At 36.4% G+C, this 10,427-nt stretch overlaps 1 protein-coding gene across 2 annotated transcripts; it reads right to left on the bottom strand.

The window, feature by feature from the left end:
• Positions 1–807: 807 nt before the first annotated feature.
• On the bottom strand, positions 808–9,260 carry LOC136068471 (uncharacterized). Of its 2 annotated transcripts, none has more exons than XM_065775657.1 (2): positions 8,280–9,260; positions 808–1,068 (listed from the first exon to the last, which is right to left on the bottom strand). In XM_065775657.1, exon 1 carries the CDS (start codon positions 9,079–9,081, stop codon positions 8,284–8,286), a length of 798 nt encoding a protein of 265 aa, XP_065631729.1. In that variant the 5' UTR covers positions 9,082–9,260; the 3' UTR covers positions 808–1,068; positions 8,280–8,283. The 2 variants fall into 2 exon arrangements, with proteins under 2 accessions (XP_065631729.1, XP_065631730.1); XM_065775658.1 differs by having other exon boundaries at positions 808–1,065.
• Between the last annotated feature and the right edge of the window lie 1,167 nt (positions 9,261–10,427).

The raw sequence follows: 10,427 nt of genomic DNA, 5'->3' as shown, positions 1-10,427 counted from the left end.
TTGCTTACAGACTCCACTAAATACATAGAGGGTTCAAGCCAAATAGTTTTATTATTCCAACAAGTCATACTTTATTCATTCAACATTTTTATTGAAAAAAAAAATCACCAAAAAATTAAAAACAACATAAAATTAAAGTTGTAGGAAAAAAAAAGAAAAGAAAAGAAAAGAAAATTTTGAAATGCATAAAGAGAAGGGCATAAACCATTTAGGTTAAGTCATCCATTTATAACTGATTTAAGGACTGGTATGGATGTCCTGGATAATTCAACTTGTGCAGAAGAGAAGGCAACTTCGCTTCTTGTGTCAAAGAACTGGATTACCACTTGTGTCATTTTTTGAAGCAATTAAATATTAATTTACCATTTATCCATGAGAGGTCAATCAAGACCCAAACACAAGAATTTCATCAGGATAAGAGATGAGTGTTGCTAGCAAGAGCATGGGAAACATAGTATAGTACCCACAAGATCACCTTAATCAGCTTGAACCACGTAAATAATGGCATTAGCCAAGAACATTCTAAAATTATTTTTGAACATCTTAATCAGCTTAAAAAGGAATGGGTGCGCTCAAACAGGAACCTCGCTAAGAGTATGGGAGATCAGTAGCAGCATAGATGATTCACCAGCACCTTCTGGGTTGGACACCTTCCCATACATTGCAAACATGTCTATTCGAACCATAGATATAAAACACAACCAAAGATGACATTACTGCTAGGCTATCAATTTAACCTGTATATTTGTCATCATTATAAGATGCAACTAATCACTTCACACACACACAAGCTAGGGGGAGAGAGAATTGGGGGGTAATAAGATCTAATATATACCCAGTCACAGAATTGTTCAATTGACAACCTGCACTAACAATACATGATATCCATCTTAACCGTCAATATAGAGCCAGACTACACTAAAATCATAACATGACATCAACACTATCCAAAGATATCAGCAACAGATTCACCCTAGTCCAAAGGATTAACAAATTTGAAACTGGATTTAAAGGCAGCAAGAGACGAATATCCAATTGAAAACCTTCACAGCACTTGTAATATCCCTGCTGGAAAAAAAAAACAATGATAGAAGTGAGTTTTCCAACAAAGAAAGCTTTATTATGGAAACTTGGGTATAAGAAAATAATAAGAGATAACTATTTTCTAACCACATAAATCAGGTAAACAAAATATATGCAAAACATTCACTCATAGCATTTTTTTTTGGTGGTGGGTTTCCTGCAATATTTGCAAGAGATAAGTGAAAGGATCATGCTGACTTAACAATCCTTGTAGAGTAACTCTTCCACAATTTTTACAAAGAATCTAAAAAAAATGTAAGATCTGTAAATGCATCAAGTCTGGGTCTATTTATAACTCAAACACAATGGACATATCAAACCACACTAGTAACACCGGTTTCCTAGTTTTTTATAATTTTTCTTGCTGAATGATTATATAATTTTCACAATTATGAATTACATTACTTGCAAATGATCTCTAGCTCAAATGTTGTAAGAACATGGTGGAGGGTGAGGTCATGAGTTCAAGACCACAAGGTGAGTATAATTACCAATAAAATATCATTAAAAAATGGGATTACATTTACATGTTTTTACAAAGAAGCATGCATTTAATTCAAAGTTTGCAACAGATGTTCAGGATTTGAAAATAACATGAAATTACACACCTGGCACATATCCAAAAAACAAACAAACAAACCAAGAGAACAAAACCCACTGAGGAGAGCAATGGAATCCCAAGGCCATTCAAGATGAAAGAACTGAGACCCAACAGAAAACATTATGCAAGAGCATCAAAGGGCCAACAATTGGTAAATCAAGACACCAGAACAAAGAGCTATCAGCCACAATAAACAGTTCTATATTTCCATTTTCTATATTCTCAATAAGAAATAAATAAAAATATCTATTTCACACAAATTTTGGGACTCAGGTTTGGTGGTGGTGGTGGGTTTTATTTCACCCAAATTTGAGATTTGTTTGTCATCTACCACAGAGGATCTCTAAATAATAGCAATTGCATCTTCATCGTTCAGGAGTACAACACGAAAGCCAGATCCATAACCACATGTAGGAATTTGCATACATGACTACAATTGATTGCAGTACAGGAGTGTTGGTAAAGAAAGAGAAAAATCATATGATTTCAGACCTAAACAATAATATTATCAAGAGGCATTGCCCAATATATTTGATTGCTCTTCAATGTTCCACAGAGATTTAGTTGTGTTTCTTGGAACATTCAATAGCATGTACCCTTGCCACATTTTTGGGACAGCAGAGCTTACACAAGCAGTGCTGGCTCCATGATAAGATAGTAGTACCATTTGTCAAAACAAAAGTGACACAATGGTGCTTCACAACCTAGAACAGCTAGAAAACCCAAGGCTTCACAACTTGAGGCTCCTGGTCACCACTAAGCTAAAAGAAAATCTCACAAGAAAATCATATTAAAAAATACTATGTTCGAAATACCTCCTGGAGCCTTTTTGTAGAGCTTCCCGGAATGCTCAAAATACACCCCACAGCATCCTCAACAGAAATAAGCCAAAATGAAAAATGAAAATTCTAAGGCAATCCCTAGATAAAAGCCATTAAAAATTTTATAATAATAAATACTAATAAACAAATCTGAATTAGTCTCATGGTGTTGGCACCACATGATAACCTGTCACTCACTGATATCTGACACTACTTCTAACAAATAAATAACATTTTTTTAAGTAAGTACAAAAGCAAAGTTATAATATGTCTCCAAAAAATACCTTATGGAAACAAATCTACATGAAAAACATAATGTATTGTTAGAAAAAGACTACAAAACCAATTAAAACCCCCAACTTAATAAAGGGTTAAAACCATAAGTCCAATCTGGCTCTAGTACCAATCAACCAACATATTGAGTATTGTATAGGATAACCTTAACCACTGACTCTCTAGTATCGCTACCAGGTCACAAATGTTTTGGTGAAAGATCACCACTGATGCAAAAGCAAAAGCAAAATTATTTTAGAATTTATATTTTCAGATTTTTTGTATTTGAATATAGACATGATTAATGAAATTCAGATTGAAAATTTTCCAATAGTTGGGTGTTGATTCCTAATGCCTTAGGTGCTGATGCCTAAGTTTAGCTTGGTGCTGATTCCAAGTGACCCCCAGTGCTGTTTCTTAGGATTATCCTTTAATTTTCTAGTTACTTTTAATTGTCCTGTATCAACCACCCCATCATGACCTTCTCCGCTGTCAATCTACAGTAAAAGCCAAGTGGTTACTGTAGATTGGGACTAGAACATTGCCGTGATAGGTATTGGGCCGTCCATTTAATCTGACAAAGAATGAGCAGTTCCTAGAACTCTCACCATTCCATAATCCATAGTCTGTCACTCTGTCTCAAGGAGTGGTGTGTATACCATAAGGTAAGGTTGGCTAATTGTGGGCTGAATTCAAAACTTGAGTATTCAGTTCCACCATGACAAAAAGGGTTAGCAAAGCACCAGGCTATTATATTAGAGGGAATGATGATAAGGCTTAGAGGAGAAGCACAACACTGTATGTTGGGCGCAGTCATGGTTTCAGGGAGAGACCACTGGTCTAAGGAGGTCATTAGGAGACTAGAGCAGCAGCACATAGACCACATGGTGTTCCACAACCAAAAGTGAGATCACAATAAGACTGACTTGTTGGTTTAATGGTTGGGACATGGAAAAGGAATGGGGGAGAATACAGAAGTGATATGTTTGGGATCATTGTGGTTACTGATTGACATTAGGGCCAAACACATTCTAAATTTCAGATGAGCCACTTGAGTGATGACAATTTAGGGTTGATTTCATAGTTGATAAGAAGCTAAATTGTTATTTTTTTTTTTTAAAGAGTCTATAGCATATGCTGGAAATCAGGGGCATGAAAATCTTCACATCAAGAAGTTGATTGACAGATCTAAGAAGTTTGCCTAGGAACAAATGCTACATCATTTTAAGAACACAATGTCAACCATACCTAGAGGTGTAATTGACTGCAACAAGAAAATTGGCAGAGCACATAATCTATAATCCCAGGTCATCAACTTATACAACTCTGATGCAGGGAGCCAAGATTTTATGTTTTACAATTAATATTGCTTTTGAATTTGGTTATTAGTGTTGAGGGTTTTTAGGAATTTAAATTAGATGTTTTCCATACTGGTGCAATCCCCTAAACCCTATTTAACTAGTACTTTTGTAATGGTGAAAGACAGATGAATCTGAATAAGATTAATTGTTATGAGTTGAGAATGTCTCCTCCCTTGTTTCTCTTTTGTTCCTCTTTTATCATTTATTTTCCTACTGTTCTGCATCAAACTCTGATGAAACTTCTAACATATATTTCATACATATGGAGCATTTGCCAAACACCATTATTATTGGAAAAGGACTCTCTCCATTTGTTTTTGAAATTGAGAGGATCCATTTCAAGGTAAAAATTTAGTGTTTCGAGAATCTAAAGGTAAATATGGTGTCATGTCATTTAAAATCAGTTATCATTCTTTATTTGATAGAATGAGATTTTAAACAACCCATGTATGCCTTTAAAATAAAATAAAAACTACACTAAACTAAATCTTCACTAATGGATTAGTTCCCATCCATTTGCTTTGAAATGAGAGGATGTTGATCCATAATCATTGAGGTCAAAGCACTAAATATGTGGCAGGTGTGAGATCTCTAGCATTGCAACTCTACAATGTGAGTGCTTATGGGAGGTACCATGTAGAATGAGGAATGACTACATCTCATATACTAAATGATGTAGGTAAAACCCACAAAAAAGAGAGATGACTACATCTTGTACGCTAAATGATGTAGGTAAAACCCACAAAAAGTACCTAATTGCTACTAGACATATTTAGAGATTAAAACATCAAAAAGAGCTATAGAGATCAAAATCATTGCCAAAGGACTGTTTTTCAGGGCTAGACAGCCAGGGAAAAGAAAGCAAACAACTTTCTTTCTTCTTAATTTATTTTATTTTTTATTTTTTTAGATATGATAGGATTTCATCAACTCCGTGATATTTTTTCTTCATTCTTTTTGGTGTAGGTGGGATTCAAGCCCAGGTTCTTTATTCAACAACAAGAAACTTTACCAGTTCGACTAACTAGAACCCACAAGAAAGAAAACAACCTTCTTTGCTGAAAATTTATTAAATCTGAATAATAATCCAATTATCATAGAAACCCTAATTAAAATCACATCCTAGCCTTTGAAAATAATATAACCAACCACCAAAAACAACCAAAATAAAAGGACTACAAAAAACAACCACCACCAAGCTTTAGACTATGAATCCTCAACAGGCTAGTCAAGGTTGACCATATGCATTCTTCTTAAAATTCTATTTATCTGAAGTCAAACTCACTTTTACTTCCTTATTGACGTCTTTTTTTTAACACTTTTATTAATGTTATTTTCTATCTTTTTTTTCCCCTCAACTTGAATTTAACTCACTCTTTTTCACTAGTGCTTTAATCGCCTCAAAATTAAGCATTTGACCACTAACTAAATTAGCTTTGTTGCCAAAAGCCTTGTACTCATCTGGCACCTCTTGGTGTTTCCAATGGAGATGTACAAGATTCAAATCCCCCCTTCCCCATTGTAATTATCCCAAAACAAAATTAGCTTTGTCATTCTCTAGATAAACAAACATAATCAATCCATATTTGCTCCCGTTCACCCCAACCTCATTGCCTTTTGGCCTTCCATTCCCATAACTTCCTTTAATCATAATCAACCTCGCTAACTATTGTCCTTCCATTCCCATGACTTCTTCCAATAATAACCTCAAATTCCCTAGCCCTGTGTCCTTTTTCTACCTCTTCAGCCCTACTGTCAATTGCAATTACTCCAAACCACCACAACCACCCTCCATTTTTTTCACTTCTTGATCTTGATCATCCTCATAAATGTCCTCTCCCCTAGAGGATGATTCCAGCAATGTGACAAACCCACCCAAATCAGCCAAAGCAACATCCTCTCCACCATCTTCACTCCTTTTTAATTCAACCCATCCAAATCATCAGAAACAACATTGTCACCACCATCTTCATCCTTATTCCATTTCAAAACATCTGCATCATCCCAAACAGAATCCTCAGCACCATCCTCATCTTCATTCCTTTTTAGACCATATGAAGCATCCCACACAACATCAACACCACCATTCCCATCCTAATTCTTTTTCAACAATCCTAACTGCAACCAAGCCTTGCCCGCCACACGGCTACTCTTCCTATCATCTAAATTCAAGCAACTACTCTCACCCTTTATTTTTATTGATGATGAAAACACTTCATCATCACCCATCCTCGCATCAAAATTCAGATCACTTCTTTTATTCACATCTTTTTTGCTCAAAACATCATCTTCATCAACATCAACACAAACAACATCCTCATTCAAGTTGAGGGGAAGGCCAAAAGGCATAGAGGTTGAGGTAAGGGTGAAGAGGAGGAAAGATGGATAGGAAATATTTGTTTATTTGAAGAATAACAAAAATGACAGCTAATTCTATTTTTTTTGATAAGTTTAAAAAAAAAAAAAAAAAAGAATTAGCACTTTTTTTTTTTTTTATAGGTAATATGAGTACAATTATTGATGAATAAAGTACAGCTAATTCTATTTTTTTTGATAAGTTTAAAAAAAAAAAAAAAAAAGAATTAGCACTTTTTTTTTTTTTTATAGGTAATATGAGTACAATTATTGATGAATAAAGAAGAAAGAAACATACAAGGTGTTCATGATGATGAACCAAGAAAAGCACTAACATTAACGCCACAAAACTTATCAATGTACCAGTGCAAAAGAGAGAGTTGATTCAAGTTGAGGGAACAAAAAAGGATAGAGGAAGGCCAAAAATGACATTAATATAAGTAGTCAAAAATGACATGTCAATAAGGAATTAACAAAGAGTATGACTTTGGATAGAATGAACATTGCTTAGATTAATGCACCAATGAGAAAGAATGGTATCACTTCTATCAAAAAGTTTATCAAAATACTTTTCCATCTCTCTGTAATCTGCTCTTCTTTTACTAACACTCTTTGATCTTCATCTTTAATGCACCTAACACCATTCAAGTCTCTTGGTTGCATTTCCCTTGCCTTAGCAAGTGTACCACAACTCAACCTCGTTAGTAGAAATGAACTAGAAGCAGCCAAAATGCCAGAATTTCTACAAATTCCTATGAAGTATATGCACCTTTCAAAAAAGAAGACGAAGAAGAACATCTACAATGGCACAGTTGAATTCTAAATATAACAGGAACAAGGAGCAACCTTAATCTACAAAACCCTGAAATCAGCACACTTCCATAAGGTCAAACAAAGAAAATCAAACAGATGGTAACAAACACATGAAAATATTTTCTATTTTGTACCCATATCTTCTCTATAAAAGTCTTGCTTTACAAATATGATGCACAGACCCAACTCAAAATGAAGAAAAGCATAAGGTCAAATAGATTGTCTATTATCACAATTATGAAGCCCAAGGTCTAAGAATATGATCATCCACTAGAACTAGAAGACATCATGCAAGGGCGACAAAGGGTCATCATACTCATAAGACAAGACATGCAGAAAGCATCTTTACTTCCTCACCTCCAAATAGGTTTGTATAGTGTTCCGGATGGATAACAAACTTGCATTTGATGTAAATTCAGAAGGTACATTCATTTATTCCGGATAATACATAATTACCCTTAAGGGATACTGAAAGCATCTTAAATATATGAAAAATTCAATAGAAACCAGCTAAATCTAGACCCTAGCATACAGGACTATCATTGACTGAAATGCATGAGTGGCACTACACCAAGTAAAACAATTCATAAATGAGTTTAGATAGAAAATACACAAAAGAAGGTTCATTATCATGTGATGTTGTCAAATGTGGTGACTCTTCAAGTCTCCATATAAACTATAATACAGTCCAAGAGTGTGCCTCTTGCCTCTGTTTTGAGACACTGAAACTGCTAGGCGCAACAAGTAAGTGGGGCAGACGTGGGAGGTTCTATTCAGAAAACAATACATAAGAACCTATTACTATGCACAAGGAACTTTAATAGAAACATATCTACTTGCTTTTATAGTTACTAATAGAAACATGTCTAAAAAAAATAAAAATAAAATTTGTTAAATACACATGGTTAAAATGGATTTAAGCAACAAAAATATTGTATGGAGACAACAGTGAAATCAGTTTAAAAACCTAACCTAATTACTGCTGTTGTTGCTGCTGAGGGTTTGGTGGAGGTGGCATATTGGGTCGGGGAGGCCCAAAAACAGGAACAGGTGGCATCCCAGGACGACCGGGTGGCGGCGGCGGACCTCTCATCATCTGACCAGGTGGTGGTGGCCCCATTGGCCTCTGACCAAAATGCGGCGGCGGGGGAACCTGGAACTGTGGCCTTGCTGCAGCAAACTGGCCTTGGCCCTGACCCTGTGGCATAGGCATCCCCCGCATCATAGGAGGAGGAGGAGGAGGACCACCCTGTCCAGGGTACGCAGGGGGCCGCATCACAGGGGGCGTAGGGTAAGTCATTGGAGGCGCTGAGAGCTGCGGCCGCGCCATCTGAGGCTGCATCATATTAGGCGCAGGCCCACCAACTCCACGGACAGGACCGGCGAGGCCTGGCTGAGCCTGAATTAGGGGTGCAGTTGGAATACCTCGGCCAGCAGCGCGGCCAATACCTGGTCCGGCCATGGCGGCAGCATTAGCAGCCTTTGCACGGGACTCTTCGGGAGGAGGTGGGCCCTCGACGGTCATGGAAATGACCTCTTCGCCGCGGAGGAGGACGAGGCCGAGGGTGCGGCGGTCCTCGCGCTCTTCGTTGTTGTTGGTTCTCTTGCCTTTGGCGGGAGGAAGCTTGCGGAACTCTTCGCAGTCGCCCAAGACGAGGTTCATGTGGCGATCGAAGGCCATGAACTTGCCCACTAACTGGCGCCCGTCTTGGATTGTGACGCGCATACGGTAGTTGATGTACTGGAGCATCTTCGAGCTCTTCGACATCGACATTTTTAGCTAGATTTCGCCCTAACACCTCTCCCTCTGTCTCTACTCAGTACTCTGGAATCTAGATGCAGATGTGTGTTACTCCTCGACTCCTTTTATGTTTGGGGTTTTTGGGTTGGGGTTTTAGATTTCGCTTCCCAAAGCTTAAAATGTAAATAATAGGGTAAATTTCATGTTATCTCCTAGACTATACCCTTAGCCTCCCTAAATAATTAGGGTGTAACACATTTTTTGTTTTTTTTTTTATTCTTCTTAGGTATAGATGTTAATTGGTTTTTTCTTTTTTTTTTTGGGTTTAATTAAAGTCCAAACATTTTTTTTCAAAAATGATTACAATATGCTGCTAACCTTGCAAATTGAACAATTTTCCTTATAGACCATGATTTTGAAACCTAAATCAGACCAGATATCGAATTGGGTTATTCGAGAATCAGTTATCACTCCGATTTTTTAAACTAAGAAAATTAGAAAATTAAAATTTTTTGTGAACCTCTTCACCAATGGTTAAACCGTCTGGGTTTCTATACTAAGCACGAGTTCATCAGTCAAACCTTAAAGACTACCCCAAAAATCTTCTCTGAAAAAATGGTCGATAGACAGCCCTTTTTGGCCGGAGCAATATCTTGTTGGTTTCCGACTAAAGCCCAAGCCCCCATGAATCTCTTATGTAACTCCAATAGCTCATAGTCCCTGGATCTTTATTGTTTTGGGAGGTTTAGATTTGTTTTGGAAAGACTGCAGTGAAAAAGACAAATAAAGAGGGAGAAAGAGAGAAGAAGATGAGCGAGAGAAGGTTGCTTCTAAGTTCTAATTTTTGAAATGTTTTAATGAGATGGAAATAAAGTCTCAAGTTTGATGTATTGGGAGTGATTTTTTTTTTTTTAATTGCATAAAGATCTTTTCCCTCTTGTCATGTCAATATTGCATTAGTGTACTTTTTCTTTTCTTTTCTTTATTGCATTTTTGTGGTGGTTTCACACTTTATAGTTGGAGTATTCCTATAAGTTTGGCTTACCTTTAGTATTTTTTTAATTATAATCTTCTTTTATTTTAATATGAAATTGTTACATTACCCACCAACTAAATAAAATGTGAAGATTAAAACTTGTTAGGGTCATATTTTATGTAATTGACTAATCCTTTGACAAAATGTACATTACTTGTAATTTGGTAGATCTAAGACAGATTTAATACATCAAGAAATATGTTTTTCAAGCATAGCAAGTGTTCGTATCAAAAGACATGAAGATTGGTCTAAGAAACGAATGAAGAAAAGTGGTTCTTTAAGTCTCAATAGATGCCTACTGGCAAGACTTAATGTGAAGCTCGATAGATAATTCGACAGCAGC

This window comes from Quercus suber, unplaced genomic scaffold (assembly GCF_002906115.3).
Source record: "Quercus suber isolate HL8 unplaced genomic scaffold, Cork oak 2.0 scaffold_116, whole genome shotgun sequence".
NCBI lineage: Eukaryota > Viridiplantae > Streptophyta > Magnoliopsida > Fagales > Fagaceae > Quercus > Quercus suber.
Note: the sequence above shows the minus strand (reverse complement) of the source record. Positions and strands in the feature narration are given on the sequence as shown.

Coding starts and splice junctions, on each gene's coding strand:
- LOC136068471 (XM_065775657.1), bottom strand. CDS start 9,081: ATGTCGATGTCGAAGAGCTCGAAGATGCTCCAGTACATCAACTACCGT.